General features: G+C 43.1%; 1 protein-coding gene and 1 pseudogene across 1 annotated transcript in view; one reads left to right on the forward strand and one right to left on the reverse strand.

The window, feature by feature from the left end:
* LOC131483040 (zinc finger protein 850-like) overlaps positions 1–20,216 on the forward strand; it is a 235,426-nt pseudogene that overhangs the window by 76,731 nt on the left and 138,479 nt on the right.
* The window catches only part of LOC131483016 (zinc finger protein 345-like), a 36,543-nt gene continuing 30,099 nt past the window's right edge, over positions 13,773–20,216 (reverse strand). Inside the window, 5 exon segments of the mRNA XM_058679857.1 lie at positions 13,773–13,850; positions 13,852–16,053; positions 18,484–18,548; positions 19,104–19,196; positions 19,429–19,555. Coding sequence (XP_058535840.1) covers positions 13,773–13,850; positions 13,852–16,053; positions 18,484–18,548; positions 19,104–19,196; positions 19,429–19,555 — 2,565 coding nt within the window.

Raw genomic sequence — 20,216 nt, forward strand, 5'->3', positions numbered from 1 at the left:
GCTGAAAAGAATGTATAATCTGTGGCCTTACGATAAAATGTTCTATAAAAGTCTACCAAGTCCAGTTGTTCTATTGTTTGTATGAGCTCTGTTGTTTCTTTGTTGAGTTTTTGGTTTGTTGATCTTTCTAATGTTAGCGGGGTGTTAAGATCACCCACTATTATTGTGTGCATATCTATTTCTCCCATTAAGTCTGTAAGTAATTGCTACACGTAGCTAGGCGCATTGGAATTTGGGGTATAGATTTTCACGATGGTAGTAGCTTCCTGATGGATCAGTCCCTTCACCAATATATAATGCCCTTCTCTGTCCTTTTTGATGTGTGTCAGATTGAAGTCTATATCATCTGAAATTAGGACAGCAACCTCAGCATCTTTTTTCTCGTCCATTGGCATGAGATATCTTTTTACATCCCTTCACTTTCAGTTTTTTAGTGTCTTTTCTGGTTAGATGTGTCTCTTGTAGGCAACAGATAGTTGGGTCATGTTTGATGATCCACTCCATTAATCGATGTCTTTTGATTGGTGAGTTTAGGCCATTTGTGTTAAGAGTTAAAATTGAGAGGTTGCGATTTTGCCCTGCCATATGTATGTATTTTTGTGGGTGTTGATATCTGTGTAATTGCTCCTCCTTGTGTGGACTTTTTAGTGGGGAGACCTTCCTGTTTGCCATCTTTGCTTATGACTTGCTTCCTTTTTCTGGATTTAGTGCATTTCTAAGGAGATTTTGAAGACCTGGTTTTGTGCTGGCATATTCTTCTAATTTCTCTTTGCTATGAAAGTATCTGATTTCGTTCTCAAATACAAGTGAGATCTTTGCTGGGTACATTATTCTTGGTTGACAGTTGTTCTGTTTCAGGATTTGGAAGATCATTGTCCATTCTCTTCTTGTTTGTAAGGTCTCTTCAGTGAAGTCAGCTGTGATTCTGATTGGTTTTCCCCGGTATGTGATCTTTTCTCTGCTTCGTACTTGTCTCAGGATTCTTTCTTCAAATTCGTTGGAGTGAAACTTGAGCACCATATGTCTGGGTGAAGATCTCTTTTGGTTGTATCTGCTGGGAGTCCTCTGACCTCCTGGATTTGGGCTGGGTTCATGTTCCAAGTGTTTTGGAAGTTTTCCTATATAATTTCGTCAAGCACCATTTGCATTCCTGACTCTCCTTCCGCTTCTTCATGAAGGCCAATAATCCTAATATTCGATTTTCTGAGGTTGTCTTTCATTTCTTGTATGGTCTTATTGGCTTTGTTCAGACTTGCCTCCAGCTGTTTAAGGAACTGGGTATCTTCATTTTGCATGTCTTCCGTTTCAGAGATCCTCTCTTCTGCTGCCTTTATTCTGTTGGTTAGGCTCTCCGTTTTGTGCTCTAAGTCAAAGATTTTACTTTTCACTTGTTGTATTTCTGTGACTATGTGGTTCTTGAATTCCTTGAAGTCTTCCCAATTTTTCTCATTGTTTCTGACCGATTTTAACATTACTTTTTTGAATTCCTTGTCTGGTAGAACTTCCATGTCTTAGTCTTGCATCTCCGAAATAGATACTGGCTTTTGGTCTTTTTTTGGTAGAGTGCTGGCTCTGTCATCTGGATTATTACCTTTTCTGGTATTTGTTCCCATTGCGTTTGTGTTTCTTTTTGACAGACCCAGGCACCAGCATGCTGAGAGGTCTCCAAGCATTATACTGCAGATATTGGAGCCTGCAGGTGTGGAGTAGCAGGGTGTGGGAGTTTTCAAGGCACTTTTGGTGCATCTCCAGTGCACTGGACCTCAGGGCGCCACTTCCAAGGCCCAGCGAATTCAAGGCACACTCTCAGCTCATCCCCTACACGTACGCTACCACAGGGTGTGGGGGAATGAACGGGCTCTCTGGGTGCTCCCACTGTGCATGGGTTCACAGGGCACGGAGGATTCTAGGTGCTTTCTTGGTGTGTCCCCAGTGCCAGGGACTGCAGGGCATGGAGTTTCTAGCTGCTCTCTGGGAATGCCTCCTGCATATGGATCCGCAGTGCCCTTCTGTTGTGTCTCCCACTCGCAGGACTGTAGGGCATGGAGTGTTCCAGGTGCTCTCTAGAAACTCCTCCTGCACAGGTCCTCCCACCCCAGCAGCGAGGTCCGCCCAGCCCATAGGCACGCACGAGTCTACACAGCCTAGAGGCACCCGCGGGTCCCGTGGGTCAGTACTGCCCAAATGTGTGCCCTTCCGCACGGCACGGGGGAGTATTCAGTGCGGTTTTTCTTTGTCTCCTCAGCGCACAGGAGCACTGTGCCTCACCTCCAAGACACAGTTTCGGCAATTTCAAGGCAATTGCCCTGTGTCCTCAAATGCTGGAATCTCCAGGGGAGTGGAGAAGGTTGGGGAGATGAGCACCAAGGATGCTCGGGCATCCTTGCATGCCCCTGGAGGGTGAGCTCCAGGAGCTTCTTACCCATTGCTGCCCCTACTCAGCTCACCCAAACTTCAGGCTCTTAAAGTCTGCCTCTGCCGCTGGTGAGGACCTTCGCCAGTGATGATCCCTCCAACCTTCCTTATCGTCTGGCTGCATCTTCTGGCAGTTGCGTCTCCTGGCAGTTGCACTTAAACGTGACTCAGCAGATCTGAAGCAGGACACCGTCTTCCCTGCCTTTTGTTTTATTTGTTTTTTTCCTGGTTGCTCTTCCGAGTTGTGTGGATTTTTTTGGCTCCACACTGTACAGGGAACGTAACGCTCCTCTCCCTGCACTCCATGCTGATCCACTTACGCTTCTGTCTTGTTCTATCCCTTTCTCGCTGTGATCTCCTTCACATCCATCCTCCTATGTCGGCCATCTTGCGAGAGTCCCCAAAAGCATTCTTTGAGTTATATATCTCAGTGCTTAAAGGAGTGAGCAGTATACATTTAGTACATATTTGCTTATTGACCTTAAAAATAGTTTCTGGCATAAACATGGCTATGTCATATTCATTTGGGCTACTTTTCAACAAAGTATACATAACAATTTATTTCATTTAAATTGCTTATACTATGGATCAGTTTAATCACAAATTTAAGGTAAAATAATTGGATGCTTTTAGCGCTTTTAGAGCTCAACTTTCACTAAGCAAATAAAATTCATTATAGAAGAGAATACTTAAAACATAACCAAAGATGTACAAATTCATTGTTTAATAAGTCAAAAAACCTAAAATCCTTGTATAAAATATCTACCACGTGACACCTTCCCTTTACTTGGGAGAATTTAAATATATAAGAAAACACGTGGGCCGCAAGATGGGGCATCTTGTTCGATCCTGACTCTAGCCACCATATGCAAGCGGTGAGCTGTCCCCGGGCCTACCTGGGTTCAAGGGCTGCTTCCTTTGGGGTGAGTACACCGAGGGGGAAGTCTCTGTGACTGCATAGGCCCAGAACCCACCCACTGCCCTCATTGGGCAGTGAACAGGATTGGGGAGGGGCGCGACCTTGGCCCTGGGGGTTTAAACTTCCAGCATCCTCCCAGCTGCTGGGGGGCCACAGGAAGAGGCATCTTTCTCAGATCCCAACTGCAGCCACAATGTGTACGTGGTGAGCTGTCCCCAGGCCTGCCTGGGTTTGGGGGCTGCTTCCTTTCTGGGTGAGTACGCCAATGGGGGAAGTCTCTGTGACTAGGTAGCTCCAGGGCCCAGCCAACACCTTATTTCGGGGGTGAACGAGTTTAGGGAGGGGTGCAACCCTGGGCCAGGGGATTTAAACTTCTGGCAGCCTGGAGACTGCTGGTGGGCTGCAGGATGGGGATTCTTGCTCGGATCCCGACTCCAGCCACCATGTGCACGTGGTGAGCTGTCCCTGGGCAGCCAGTGTGCCATTTGGCACCTGGCTTTGCTTACTGGCCACCCGGCCAGGGAGCTCGGGTGTATTGGTTGTTTGAATCACTGCTTAGGTAGCTCCAGGTTGATATCACTGTGCCTCTTGGATCTGAGTCAATCCTAAGGATTCCCAATGACAGTAACTCTTCCTTTAAAGAATTTGTAATCACTTAACAATGCTGAGCAGTGAACACTTTTCATGCAAATGCTAAGGCTTGGGGCTTGTCCAACAGGATATCCTATTACCTGACATGATGATGGATCAGGAGACTGGTCACATTAGGCAGGGCCATAACATTAAGTAGCACTCAAGAACCATATCCAGGGGTAGATTCTGTGGGGGATGTGTGGGCCACACCCTATGGAAATTCTAGACCCACGGGTTAGCCCAAGAGATTGGGTGGTAACGGACTAAGCTAGGCGTGACCAAGGAGCCTGCCATCAATCACAAATAAAGGAACCTGCAACAGTCTGGATTGGTCAAGACAGCAGCACCCGAATGTACATCCTGACTAGGATGTGGGGTGGCCCGGGCTGCAACATTCACCAGCTCATGCAAGGACAAATGGATGGCCAGATTACGCCGGGCACTTGCCTAAAACCCATTGGCATGTATGAGAACTGGGTCTGGGAGGGGATCAAGTGGAGGAACTTGGGAAACTCCCCTGGAGAGTCATAGCTCCCGCTGGTAACGTGTGGCCCAGATCTGGGGGTCAGACAAGCTGGGCAAAGTAGCTGGGCTAATGTGTAAATTGGTAATGGAACAGATTGTACTGTCAGGACTGAGCAAACCTTAGGCTACAAGCAAAAGTAGAAGCCAGGATGGAGCACAGGTCATGCCGAGCTAGGCTCTTGCACCTACTGGTCTGCGTGAGTCAAGGGCACTAAGCCACAGTGTGTAAGGCAGAGGCCGGGACAAGTGAGGGGCTGAGCCAAGCTGAGTCAGAGCAACCACTGGCAGGTGCGTGATCTATGGCCAGGAACAGGCCCAGTTGGGAAGCTAAGGGGACACTCTAACTGGGTTGAGGTTCCCACCAAGAGGCACTTGTACTGGAATGGGGGCTGTGTTCTAACTAGGAAACGGTTGTAGTCTCCCGTGGCACTAGTGTGGGCTGGGATTGGATTCATTGAGCCAGGTCAGACCCCAACACCATCTGGTGTCATGGAGAACCAGGGTAGATGTGGGACTGACTGGGCTAGGTCTCAACCCCCTACTGAGCCATGTGTGAGCTATCTGTCGGTATGGACAAGCCATGGTCTGGCTGAAACATCCAACAACAAGAACCAGAATGGGGTGAAAGCCAGCCAGGAAAAGCCACTGTTCCTGCTAGGACAGGAGGTGAACTGAGTAGGGCTGGCTCAAGGACCCCCAGGTATGCGCAAAATCTGGCCTTGAGAGAGGTTCTGATGAAAGAGCCTTGGCAACTCCGCTGCAGATTAACGCAAGAAGCATGATAGGAAACAGCCCAGAATAGGCTATGGAAAGTTTTCCACTGGCATACATTTGGCATGGGTTTGGGGCAAACCAGGCTGAATCAGTTCATGTCATCCACTGGCAAATCTGATCACCAAAACAGAGTGTGGGTTGAGCCGGGTTTGGTTGCGACAAAACCAGTACACATTATGGAATGCCAGGGCGAGGTTGCCTGTACTGGATTTGAATGCAGCACCCAACCAGCACACGTGAGATCCAGGAAGGGAGGAGGCAGAGCTGACAAGGGAATTAAGGGGCTGTTCACCTCGCCAGACAGCTACTGCAACTGGTTAATGTGGGCTGGGCTGGGGACAGACCAGACTAAGCAGTGCTTCAATACCTATGCGCTGCTTGTGGACTAAATCAGGGAAAAGTCAGGCTGGGCAGATTATTCCTGCTGGAGAAAGCATAAATTAGAGTGGGTGAGGGTTGTTTGGGCTTAGCTGCAGCTTCAGCTGGCAGAAATTGGCACAGGGGGCTAATTCTCCCAAGTCAAACTATAGAACCACCTGGAGAGTGCATAATCTGGGATTGAGAGAGACCTGGGAGGGAAATAGTGGATTTCTCCCTCTTGGGTTACCACTCTCACGCGGGAGGGCATGAAAACTTGGATTGGGGGATGAGGTGGCTAGACAGAGAGGCACTCAACAACCTTGAAGACTGGATAGTTGAGTTGGTTAGATAGAACCAAGCTTCAATATCCACCGACATGTACGAGAGCCAAATGGGATGTGGGACAGACTGGACTAGTCTGCTACAAAGACTGGGAAACCAGGGTAGGGGACGGGCCTGGTGGGGGTTATTGTGGGTCGCTCCAACTTAGGGTGCAGCTCCCACTTGTTTCTGTGAGGGCCGAGTATGTGCTGGGCAGAACCAGGCTGGACTGCACCACCCATTGGTTCCAGTGGAAGTCAGGACTGAAAACAGAACCAACCCAGCAATCACAACCACCTGCTGATCATGGTGATGGACTGCGCCAGGCCCTGTGCTTGCTAGAACATACAAGAATCTGGTCTGGGATTACCTCAAAGTTTCTTTGGGGATCTCCTCAATCAAAATGCTGTACTCAGAACCCTAGCCAAGAAAAGACAGGAGAAAGAACAAGTCAATCAACCACCTCAGGTAAATGTTGGCAGCAATATACGGGGCAAATGGAGGCTCTATGGTGGACTGTGTCAATCAGTGGATTCTTCAATGACTTCATCGTGCTTGGAGTGGCAAGACTGGCAGTGATTCATAACTAGTGAACTATCAAAACCACTTGAGCAAGTATCTCAGAGCATGCCCCACATCCGGGACTTGGGGTGTGTGGGAAGCTGGTTGGGACTTCTCCCTCAATATCCTCCTTTACCTCAGATACATGAAGGAAACAATATGGACATAATAGTCAAACCCACTTCCCTATAGCCCCTGAACCTTTTTACCATAATTAACTATGTAAAGATTGTCAAAAGTTCAATTAAGAAAAAAAAAACAGAGATAAGGAACTAGGTAAGAAATCATTACATGTTGAACAGGTGTAATTAAACTCAACACAAAACAAATAAAAATGCCTTTATCAAATTACTACCTATTATAATAAAGACAGAACACATCTCTCATACCTCAGTCTGCAATATTCATGACATTCTCATGTAGGTGGTTTCAATTACATTTTCTCCACTCTTTATGGATTTTTCGTTTTACATTAAAAAAAAAAATTAGGACTGTCAGTGATGGTCTAGCAGGCTAATCCTCTGGTGCCATGCCAGCATCTTATGACAGTTGGAATCCAAGCTGCTACACTTCATGTTTAATTCACTTCTTATAACCTTGGAAAGAAGCAGAGGGCTGTAATGTTTAGGCCACTGCACATACATGGGAAAGCTGGAGGTGGTTGTTTTTTTCAGCTGAATCACCGATGGCCATGGCAGCCATTTGGAGAGTGAGCTAATGAATGGAAGATCTCTCTGCCCCTACTGTCAATCTGTCTTTCAAATAAAGAATTAAAAATAATGCAGCATATCTAAATTAAGATGAAAGGATAAAAATATGAACTTTATTTGTAATTGTTTTTTAAAAATTTGATGTTTGGAGGAATTAAGTGAAAAAACAGGGAAATGTTTTTATTTTATGGGTCCTACACAGTAGTCAAGTGACTAAAGTCCTTGCCTTTCATACTGGGATCCCACATGGGTGCCAGTTTGTATTCCTCCTGCTCCACTTCCCTATCAGATCCCTGCTTGTGGCCTGGAAAACCAGCCAAGGATGGCCCAAGGTTTTGGGACCCTGCACCCTCACAGGAGACACCAAAGAAGCTCCTGGCTCTGGGCTTTCGATTGGCTCAGCCATGGCGAGTTGTTGTAGCCACTTGGGAAGTGAAGCAGCAGATGGAAGATCTTCCTCTCTGTCTCTCCTTCCCTCTGTATATATGACTTTCAAATTTAAAAAAAAAATACATTTTACTTTACTTAATACCTTCTTAAATGTTGTTACACTCTAGTACAAAACTACCAATGTTTTAAGACATAGAAACAGTTTGAAAAAATTAGATAACAGCAATTGCACATGAAAAAAAGACAAAATAGGGAGGTTTAGATTAAGTACCTGTTGCTCATATACAGGGGGTGGAAAGATGCAAAAAGTGGATCCATTCTTTTGAAACTTGTTCCAACCCATGGTTACTAAAGCATGATCTATAACCTGAATACATAAATACTATTTTATCTCAAAACTCACAAATCCCTTCATTTCTCCTATTCCACCTTCCTAGGAGGCAATGAAAAGAATCAAAGGACATTAGAATGCTATCAGAGGTACTGGGAATGTTTGAAAAGGGGGACTGCAAAAGATTAAATAAATCTCAATGTAAAATAGTCTCGCTGAAGTGTGTTCCTAGGGAGGACCTTGACCAGGATCTGGTCAGTATCAATATCAGAGGAATCACAGCTAGGGGCTCACATGAGAATGCTGGTGGAAATCATTCTGCAATTTAAGGCATTGATAATATGTTACATGATACATTCTACAGAAAAAGATGCCTCTCTCGTACTTGATCCTCAGCATTATGGAACTTGATAGGGTCATGTCTCTAAATAGTAAGTAACAGAAGTAATCAGGGCTGTCACAGATGGGACCATGCCAATGAGCTTAATAGTAAATATTTGACTTAACTAAACATCAGTCATGATGCCCATGCTTAAAATAACATTTTTAATTCATTTGAACATGGAATTATAATAGACAGTTTTGAGAGCGCCTAACAATCTATGGGACTGTCTAGGACAGCGCCGCGAACCAACGCCCTGGCGAGGGCAGCGGTAAACAAGTTCAGGAAGTGTCTTCCCACTGGGGCGAGGCTGTGTGTCCCACATGCAGGAGTGACCTTTCGGCTGATTGGTTGCTTCCCGTGTGCGGGGGTGACCTTTTGGCTGATTGGCTAGGTGTTATATATAAGCAGGTTGGGTCCTGGAGGGGAAGGAGAAAGAGGGGAAAGAAGAAGAAGACGGTTTTCCTGTTTGCATGCTACCTGGAGGAATAAAAAGTTCCTACACATTCACGCAGCCTCGGGTTTTCTTCCGCGGGTTTGGAGATTCCCCAACGTCTGGCGCTGTGACTCGGATCCACTTCAGCTGGTAAGCCGCAAAACACGGGACAAGGTAAGCAACTGAGTGCACAGCTCAGGAAGCCACACACGCGGGAAAAAAGTAAGTAGCTGAGCATAGGCTCAGGAAGCCGCTTTTGCGAGGACACGCTTGTCAGGTTCATAGGGTAGTGACGAGAGGTTCATGGGTAGTGATGAGAGGTTCGCACGGTAGCGATGAGACAACCTTCAGTTAGGGAATAATACCGTTCAACATTATGGGGAATCTATCTTCTAGTATGTGTATGCAGGAGCTGTTATGGAAACTGTTGAAAAAACATGGTACTCCCATGAAGGTGAAAACGGTGCTTGCATTTTTGCAGACAGCGGGTAGGGTTTCCCCTTGGTTCTTAGATGCAGGTCTTCTGACTCTGCCCCAATGGGAGCGCCTCAGGAGAGACCTTCTGCGGGTGGAGCGGAAGAGTCCATTACCGCCAGGAACGATTGGTTTCTGGACCCTGGTTAAGTCATGTCTCAATGAACAGTCAGACAGGTTTAAGGAAATCTTGCAGGAAGGGGAAGAGCTGTTGTGAGAAATGCAAGAGGAAGCTTCTTCAAAAGGAGTGACTAGTGAGTCAGGAAGATCAGATTCAGAGTAGAAAGAGGAAGCCTCGGGGAGCGAATTGGATGAGTTGGTGGAAAGACTAGAAACCACGTCGGTGAGTCATTCAAAGAAATCCTGGGTATCTAGACCCCCACCAGGAGACCCGCCCTTGGCGCCTACGGCCCCTCCATGGACCACTGATTAGAATGTATTAGGGGCCCGGCCACGCGACCTCAATGTGGAGGAGAGGCAAGATTGGAAGGAATTGCGTGCCCTGGGCAGGTCTTTCCCGTACAGGAGGACCGAACCCCAAATCCCCCTGTACTCTCCTGGGTCCGACTAGATTTCAAGCTAGTGAAAGAGTTGAATTAGATGCTTTCATTTACCATTTTGTTTACTAGGTTCCACAATGATTTGAGTCATCACAATCCAACATACAAAAATCAAATATCTTTCTTTAAATTGACTAATGATTCATCCTTTTATGGAAAATGCCTGAACCTCATGAAATAGTTCTTTTATTGTTTACATAATAAATGAACATTTAAGAGTTGTATAGACAAATGGGATGCAAAATTCACTGCAGTTTTTATATATACCCCTGTGTCTATATATGTATATATTTAGAAAGGCAAAGAGAAAACCTAAAGATGGTGAATAGAGTGTTAAATAGTACCTGAAGATAATTAGAGGCCTTTTAAACCAGTTTCGATCATATCACAGGTGATACTATATAACCTCATCATATCAACCCCAAATTAAGAGGCTTCAAACTGTACTTGCAATGAATACATTAAAGCAAATATTGAAGCCCTCTTACTGTGTAATTGGTATATAAAATTTATAGTACATTTGCTTTGGGATGCATTAGAGCATATGTAGTCTTCCGTAAAAAAAGTAACATTCTATTACTGCTGTAAATAAATCATGACTGTTCTTCAAAAGAAAGATTTATTTTTTTGTGGTTATGGTAAAAGCTGTTGTCACGAATGTTTCTAATTAGATATCATAATTAAAAGGATGATGATTTATCAAATTAGCAAAAGAGGAAATTATTGTATAGCATATTTGGTACTCCTAAACTAAAAAGATGCTCTTAAAATTGCATTGGGAAATGCTAGATATCCAAGTATATAAATATTCCTAATTTTCAGGAGTATAAATTTTGTTCTGCATTTGCTATCAAAAATTCCACTGGCATTCCCTATAATCCCATGGGTCAGGCTATAGTAGAGCGTGCTCATGCCATACTCAAGACTTTGTTAATTAAGTAAAAAGGGGGAGTAGGAGCCTCCCTCTTCCCCAGTAGCCCAAAACACCAATTAGCTCTTGTTACATATATTTTTAATTTTTTTATTTTGGATTTGCATGGCCGCTACACTGCCGAGCGGCATGCCTCGGGCAATGGCCCCTGTAAAGACCGGGTTATGTGGAAGATGTCTTAACAAAAGCATGGCGAGGCCCACATCTTGTCTTACAATGGACACGAGGTGCAGTTTGTGTTTTCCCTCAGGATTCTGAAGGTCCAGTGTGGATACTCGAACGTCTGACACGTGTGGTGAAGGAGCCTCCTCAAGATGAAGCCCCCAATGTGCTGGATGCTAATGACTGCACTGAGAACGAGCTTGGCAGCGAACAGGCATAACCAGGACCTTCACCTGTGGATGATAGTGAGGGCATGGCTGATGCCTCTGCTGGTGACCAATAACAGCTGTATATTGCCTCCGTTCTTTATCAACAATGAGAGTATTGGGCTGCCCACTATCCCTTTGGATAATAAAACAGTACCATAAGGAATATAAATATCATCTTGCCTGGTACTGTGTGCTTCGAAGCCTGGGCCTATGCTGTAAATGAGACTCGACCCTGCATCCTGATGGCAGAGCAGACCATAGGGAGGTTTCAGGGTAACCAAACTGATGGAGTAGCTATGACCATGACTGTCACCATTCGACTCTGCCCACAAGCTGAATGTGGCAACGCATCTGTGACCAGAGTACGTCAGATACTGCCACACTGTGCTGGTGTTTGGAGATCGCCCCCGGAATGAACGGGATGTCAAAGTACTGTGTCAAAGAAGAGTGTTGCAAGGTTTTGCTGTGACAAATTTGTTTTCCATCTTTTCCAACTCAACATTTTTTGGGTATAATTATTCATATGGTGATCCTGCTCAGTGTTCGCTCAAGCTTGGAATGCCTGGGTACTGTGTACCAGCAATGGTGGCCGCTCAGATACATCAGCATTCGCTTCAGCTCGTGGGACAGTGATACAGAACTGTGCCCCTATCTATAGTAACTCATACAGTTAGGAAGAAAATGTAAATGTGACCTGTAAGAGTAATGTCTCTGCACCCCTGCCTTTGCGTTTCCCCATCATTTGTTTTTGGTTTCCCATTGGTTCAATGTTTCTTATTTGAATTGTAGTGAATATGGCTTAGGCACTGCTGTGCTGATAATGGCAGTTGGTCCTTGAGTTTCAGTAATCTAACCAGAGAGCTCCACACACAAATTCTTTCCATCAATGCCACATGGGTGAGTAGCTTCAGTAGAGCAGTGGCCCGATTGGGTCTTGAGAGGCCTTTCATTTGCTCACCAGTGGGCTGGTCTAACCAACGTTGGTCTGCTCCTTGTCATTCATGTGCTCTGGGTTGGCCGCATCACCCTAATTCTGGTGTGGCACCATTAAGCCCAACAATAGGTGCTAGTGCAAGCGGTACTTGTGCTCCAGACAAGAGTCCCCCAAGGTATGGCTGAACATGCTGGACCGGTAGTTCAAGACGGCTAAGTATCTGATATGGGCTCTACCAACCTAAGACAGGTGCCGCGTCCACGGCCGCATGGTCAGCCCATGACGGGTAAGGAGAGTGCTAACTTGGAACACCTAAGACAGGCACGGTCCCTTGTTAATCAAACAAAAAGGGGGAGCTGTTGAGAACGCCTAACAATCTATGGGACTGTGTAGGACAGCGCCGCGAACCAACGCCCTGGCGAGGGCAAGTTCAGGAAGTGTCTTCCCGCTGGGGCGAAGCTGCGTGTCCTGCGTGCAGGAGTGACCTTTTGGTTGATTGGTCGCTTCCCGTGTGCAGGAGTGAGCTTTTGGCTGATTGGCTAGGTGGTATATATAAGCAATTTGGGTCCTGGAGAGGAAGGAGAAAGAGGGGAGAGAAAGAAGACAGTTTTCCTGTTTGCATGCTACCTGGTGGAATAGAGTTCCTACATGTTCACGCAGCCTCGGGTTTTCTTCCGCGGGTTCGGAGATTCCCCGACAGACAGAAGCAGAGAGGCATCTCTATTCCATTGATTCCAATCGCAAATGATTGCAACAACAGTAGTTGAGCTGGTGTGAACCCAGAAGATAGATCAGAAGTGAATCAGCTAGGACATGAAAGTTGGTGCCCTAGGTTACCACAGTAGGGTAACCAGAAGCTTACCCTAATATGCCACAGGGCTGGATCTGATGTTCATCCTCACAGTTGAAAGACTTTAGGCACAGGTTGGCAGCTGATATTTAAACTCCGGTGGCCATTAACACATCCCAAAATCTGATGCCAAACAATACTTGTGCCTCTTGCACATGCCTCTAAATGTATGAAATTATTAGACAAGGGCCAATAGTGATCCAGTTTGCCAGATGTCACAAATTAATCACTCCGTGCTCTGAACAAAACATCCATCCTTCAAAACTGGGTGATTAGCATTACAACTGCAACGTACATCAGTTGATATTTGTGAGTCCCATATTAATTTGTAATAGAATATTGGTGAACTAACACTGTAACAAATGCTATAATACATAACTGCATAAAAGCTATATGGAATTCAACACAAGTGTTATACGCAGAATATTTATTTTCAAAATCAAAATGTGAAAGCAGAAATTATTTACAACAAAACGAGATCAAGTACAGATTCCATCTCAAGTATCTTAACAACACATAGCCTTGTTCTGAAATGACACTCATTTTTATTACTTGACAATTGTTGAGACTTTCAAAGTGTCTTTCCACATCCTACTGCAATTTTACAATGAGTCCTATATGTAATCTTACTAATGCTTGTTTTGGACTTTATAAGATTTGACTGTGACGGCAGCTTTATAGTAGCTAGCTTTTCTGTTTACATACTTTTGTTTTTCTTAACTTTATGGGATCTGCAGAGGATTGACTTCCAAAAAATGATTTCCGTCAATCTAATGTTTTTGTTCCGTCCTGTGAATGTTACTGAACTGCAACCCAATATAAGTCTTTGCATTCTATTGAAATCAATGTATTTTTGTATGAGTTTTTCAACACTTATTCAGACATGCGACTTAGCTTATGTAATAACTGTCTGATAGCCAAAAGATTTCCCGTACTTGTCATATTGAAAGAGTTTTTCTCTGGTGTGAACTCTTATGATGCTTCATTAGGTCTTTTTTATGGCAAAAGGCTTTACAACACTCACCACATTTATAAGGTTTTTCTCCTGTGTGAATTCTGTGATGTATGATTAGGTTTGACTTTAGACGAAAAGCTTTTCCACACTCAATACATTCATAAGGTTTTTCCCCGGTGTGGATTCTCTGATGTGCAATTAGGGAATGCTTTCGACTAAAAGCTTTTCCACACTCACCACATTTGTAAGCTTTTTCCCCTGTGTGGATTTTCTGATGTCTGCAAAGAGCTGATTGTGTGTAAAACGCTTTTCCACACTCAATACATTTATAAGGTTTTTCCCTAGTGTGGATTCTATTATGTGCAATTAGGTTTGACTTCTGACCAAAAGCTTTTCCACACTCACTACATTTATAAGCTTTTTCCTCTGTGTGGATTTTTTGATGTCTACCAAGAGCTGACTGTGTATAAAACGCTTTTCCACACTCATTACATTCATAAGGTTTTTCCCCTGTGTGGATTCTCTGATGTGCAATTAGGGAATGCTTTCGACTAAAAGCTTTTCCACACTCACCACATTTGTAAGCTTTTTCCCCTGTGTGGATTCTCTGATGTCTACAGAGAGCTGACTGTGTGTAAAACGCTTTTCCACACTCAATACATTTATAAGGTTTTTCCCCTGTGTGAATACTCTGATGTTGAATGAGATTAGACTGCTGGCAAAAAGCTTTTCCACACTCACTACATTCATAAGGTTTTTCCCCTGTGTGGATTCTGTGATGCTGAATTAGGGATGGCTTGTGACAAAAAGTTTTTCCACAATAACTACACTTATAAGGTTTTTCCCCTGTGTGAATTCTCTGATGTATGATTAGGTTTGCCTTTAGATTAAAAGCTTTTCCACACTCAATACATTTATAAGGTTTTTCTCCTGTGTGGATTCTCTGATGCTGAATTAGGGATGGCTTGTGATAAAAAGTTTTTCCACAATCACTACACTTATAAGGGTTTTCTCCTGTGTGGATTCTCTGATGTTTAATGAGAAGCAATGGCATGCAAAAGGCTTTTCCACACTCACTACATTTATAAGGTTTTTCCCCTGTGTGAATTCTGTGATGTATGATTAGGTTTGACTTTAGACAAAAAGCTTTTCCACACTTAATACATTCATAAGGTTTTTCCCTGGTGTGGATTCTCTGATGTGCAATTAGGGATTGTTTTCGACTAAAAGCTTTCCCACACTCACTACATTTATAAGGTTTTTCCCCTGTGTGGATTCTCTGATGTCTACAGAGAGCTGACTGTGTGTAAAATGCTTTTCCACACTCAATACATTCATAAGGTTTTTCCCCGGTGTGGATTCTCTGATGTGCAATTAGGGATTGCTTTCGACTAAACGCTTTTCCACACTCATTACATTCATAAGGTTTTTCACCGATGTGGATTCTCTGATGTCTACAGAGAGCTAACTGTGTATAGAACGCTTTTCCACACTCATTACATTCATGAGGTTTTCCCCCTGTGTGGATTCTCTGATGTTTAATGAGAAGTGATGGCTTGCAAAAAGCTTTTCCACACTCACTACATTTATAAGGTTCCCCCCCTGTATGAATTCTCTGATGTGTGAGGAAACCAGATTGAGCGCAAAAGGATTTTACAAGTTCATTACATTCATATGGTTTCTCCTTGGTGGGAAGCATCTTATTTCTAGTGAATTCCAACTTCTGGTAAATGTTTTTTTTACATTTATTGCACACACAGAAATTTTCTCCTATGTCACTTCTATGTTTGGTGGTAAAGCTAGAGTTACAGCTAAAAGACTGTTTGCAGTAGCGACATATATAGTGATGTTTCGCTGCTCGGATTATCCGATTTATTTTGAGATCTATTTCATAAATAGGTGATTTCTCACTATTGAACGGTTCATGGAGTTTCTTTCCTGAGTGTGTTTGCTGATGCTTGCCAAAATAAGGATTGCCATGGAACATTTTCTTGTCAACCTGAATTGTTTCTCCTACATTAGGGTCATTACATGGGTCTTTGATACAAATTTTCTCACACCTAAGGAACATCTTCCTGCTGAAAGGTTTTTGTTTCAAATTGTGTTCAAAAGACTGCTTACAAGTGTACGCCTTGTCTTGCTGACTGAGATTTTCCCAACACTCGAATTTGTACTCAGGTACATTAGAGACATGCTTTTTCCCAAGAGACATTTCATCAGGCTTCCTAGGAAAAAAACACATTTTGAAATAAGTTATGGTTTGAGATCTTTCCTGGGACACACTTTCCACCTCCCCTCTTCCAAGTTTACCTGGTCCCGTCAAAACAAGCAACCCACTCAAGAAATGGGCACGGGAAATGGGCAGACACTTCACAAAGGAACAAACCCAAATGGCAAATAAACATATGAAAAAATGCTCAAGTTCCCTGGCAATAAGGGAAATCCAAATTAAAACATCAATGAGGTACCACCTAACGCCAGTAAGACTGGCCCACATGAATAAAAGCACCAACAACACTTGTTGGCGAGGTTGCGGGGAAAAGGGAACCCTACTCTACTGCTGGTGGGGCTGCAGGCTGGTACAGCCTCTGTGGAAATCAGTATGGAGAATATTCAAACAACTCAAATTCAACATACCGTATGATCCAGCAATAGCACTCCTAGGAATATATCCAGAACACTTGTTCTATGAGAAACCAACATGCACTCCTATGTTCATAGCAGCACAATCAGTAATTGCAAAAACATGGAAACAACCAAAATGCCCATCAACAGAGGATTGGATAAGAAAGCTATGGTTCATCTACTCCATGGAATACTACTCAGCTATTAAAAAAAACAAAATGCAGTTCTTTGTGGCCAAATGGGCCAAACTGGAAACCATAATGCTAAGGGAAATGAGCCAATCCCAAAAGGTTAAATACCACATGTTTGCCTTAATTTAAGATGATATGATGTTATGTATAACATGTTATGTTTTGAATGTTATATGTTGTGTATAAACTAAAATTGAAGTATAGGTGAGGTGGTCACAGAAGGTGGCTGGGAACCCGCATTTACTTTTAACATATTGGTTACTCATTACTATGTCAATTAATTCCATAATGATGTAAATTTTTGCTGATGGTATGTTGGAGCTTTCAATTGACTGGGATGATACTCTGCTGGCTCTGTCATCAGACCAGAGAGGGTATACCTAAGAAGCCGTTGAACTTGACGGGACAATAAGATGCTGGACTCTATGTTTGGTATACGCTTGCAATGGGGAAATCTCAACTGAACTTGAGCTGTGGTTATGCAACAAGGTGGAGGAATCCACCATGGTGGGAGGGTTTGGGGAGGGGTGGGGAGAACCCAAGTATCTATGTAACTGTGTCACATAATACAATGTAATTACTGAAGTTAAATAATAAATAATCAAAAAAAAAATAATAATAAAAAAAAAAAAAAAAAAAAAAAAAGAAGCAAACCTTCCGTAAGCAACTGAGTCCCAGTTTCTGTTCCTATACTAAGCTGAGGAAGGATCCATTGAGATGTCCTGGTAACATTTTCTCTGTTGCCCAACATAGGGCATGAAAAAGGCTTCTTATGTCAGTCATGTGGCTTGACTCAACAGAGAGAATTTACCGTGTTGGTATGCTGTCCCTCAAGTGGGACTGAACCTTGAAAATGACTCTTGATACCCCATGGTTCTGCATACACATGAATCCCTCCACCCCATCCACTGTCCACCACCTAACTGGCTGAAACTCCAAAGGCGATGCTTTTTTTTAGGGGGATGAAAATAGGAAGCATAGCTGTCTAGTAATTAAGAGTCTCTAATCCCCAACTACCTATTTGCTCTTTTCCGATCATCTCAATTTCCCTTTGGGAGTAAGGCTCTGGGTGCGTGTCTGGAAGAAACCTGGTGGAGGACTGCCAGTCCCTGTCAGAGGCAACTTTTTGCATGACTGGAAACTCTCGAGGTGGATTCTAAATGCTGACCACCTGGCATGGTACCCAAGTGCAAAGCTCCTTCCTCATGTTTCATGTTGGTTTATCCTTAGTGAAGGAGGGCTGACTCATGGCACCCCGACAAGTATTCTGCTCGGATTTGATCATTTGAAATGATTCATGTGGACCTTTGATGACCTCCTCCACACTAATGAGATGAATTGAGAAAAGACCAGTTCCTTTATTTTGTCTCCTGTCTCAATTCTATCACCCATGCGGCTTCCAAAATCTGAGACCTGAACAGCCACAGAACAGGAGGGGTACATTTGAAACTACACAGTAGGAGCTACTGGGTGAGAGACAACAAATGGGAAATGTCTTCCCACAGATTCCTGCTCAGAAAACAAAGTGTCATGGAACACTTAAAAACCCAAGATCCTTCTGAAAAATGTTGGTGTATCTCGTTCTTTCCACTCAACAGGTATCCCATATCTCCTCTCTCTCCCAGGTGGTTCTTTTCCACTCCCTCTGCTTTCTACATTCACCTGGTAACTCTGCAAATAAAACTTCTCTGCAAATAATTAAAAAAAATTATATTTCTAGTTTCTTTTTTATACAATTTCCTTTTCATAGCATGTTACAATCATGACCAGAGCTTAAATTAATCGTCTTGGCAATGCAACTCTTTTTGAAGTTATACAACTTTTGTGATTACAACTTGCCTGAAAGTGGTTTCTTGATTTTCCTGATTGGTTCCAAGCAGCTCATTCTTTCTGTAAGGGTCTGAAATGAGGAAAAAGAGCATTCGTGAATCACATCTAAGTATTTCTTTTCAAATGCTGAAGTAAAACAATTACATTTCTCGCCATTCTAGATATAGCAGGTTTTGATAATCATAAAATGCATGCATTTATGATCATTACACTTTTTTAAGTTAATACATTAATACAATAAATAGTTTCTTTTTCCATTTTCAATTACTTGGAATTCTGTATTTTAAGTTGATGGGGGTAGGACAGACAATATCGTACAGAAATTCAAACTAATGCTTCAGATGTATTACATCGCATAACAGTTCCAGTTTATCTTGTCTTGCTGGGACCATGTAAAAGATCAATATTTAGTTCTACATTTTTGGTTTCAGGTTGATAAATTTTAACATTTGAAGGCATTGTTAGAATAGAACTGCACACATGGAGGTTTTAGAGTGCCTTTGTCTCATGCATGAAATGAGCTGATTTGGGAAGAAACATTAAAAAAAAAAAAGATCAGCATGAATTCCAGTGAATATTTACTGAGATATGTATCAACTTCCCTTCCAAATATGTACTGACCTACCTGGAAGTTGCTGGTTTACAGATTTTTCCACAGTCCATGGTACTGATTCTTGTTCCAATTTGAAGATCACATCAGGTTTTGTTATGTAGTACCCTGTTAATTGGAAATAATAGAGATTTTGTGAAATCACTATCTTGCAGCTAAAAGATTAGATCTAGAATCTGTCACAAAATGGCTAATATGAATCATTATCTGAAGAATAGATATTAAGATTCTTTAAAGCATCAAATACTAGTCCTACTAGGTACTAAACTATATAAACTCTTCTTTAATTTGTCAAGTATAAAGAAAGTATTCTGCTTGGGCATGACAGAATTTCACTCACCCACGGAAAGCAGATTGTTATAGGTCTCAAGCATGACATCTCTGTACAGAGTCCTCTGAGTATTGTCCATGTACTGCCATTCCTCCTGGGTAATGTGCACAGCTACATCTTCAAATGACACCAACACCTGCAAAAGCACATGTGTCTTCAGTTCTGGATCATTAAATAGAAAGACTGACAGTACATTCTTCTATGTATGTTTGATATGCAACTTCTAGGGATGCAGTTTAATTTATAATCAATATGGCATTATAAAGTAAAGGCAAAATGAAAATACTCATTCTGCATTACTTTTGCAATTCCCAAACTACAATAGACTACCCCTTATTATTCTGTAGTAGACTCTTTCCTCTAATGACTCTGATTTTGATTAAATTTTTTTAAAAAGATTTATTTATTTTATTACAAAGTCAGATATACAGAGGGGAGGAGAGACAGAGAGGAAGATCTTCCGTCCGATGATTCACTCCCCAAGGGAGCCACAATGATTGGTGCGTGCAGATCCCAAGCCGGGAATCAAGAACCTCTTCCAGGTCTCCCACGTGGATGCAGGGTCCCAAAGCATTGGGCCGTCGTCCACTGCTTTCCCAGGCCATAAGCAGGGAGCTGGATGGGAAGTGGACTGCCGGGATTAGAACCAGCGCCCATATGGGATGCCGGCGCGTTCAAGGCGAGGACTTTAACCGCTAGGCCATGTCGCCGGGCCCATGATTTTGATTAAATGTTGAAGGCATCATTAGAATAAAATTGCAAGTAGAAGATAGTACTCTCAGTTTGTCCCTGTTATT

Source organism: Ochotona princeps, chromosome 22, assembly GCF_030435755.1.
Source record: "Ochotona princeps isolate mOchPri1 chromosome 22, mOchPri1.hap1, whole genome shotgun sequence".
NCBI classification, from domain to species: domain Eukaryota; kingdom Metazoa; phylum Chordata; class Mammalia; order Lagomorpha; family Ochotonidae; genus Ochotona; species Ochotona princeps.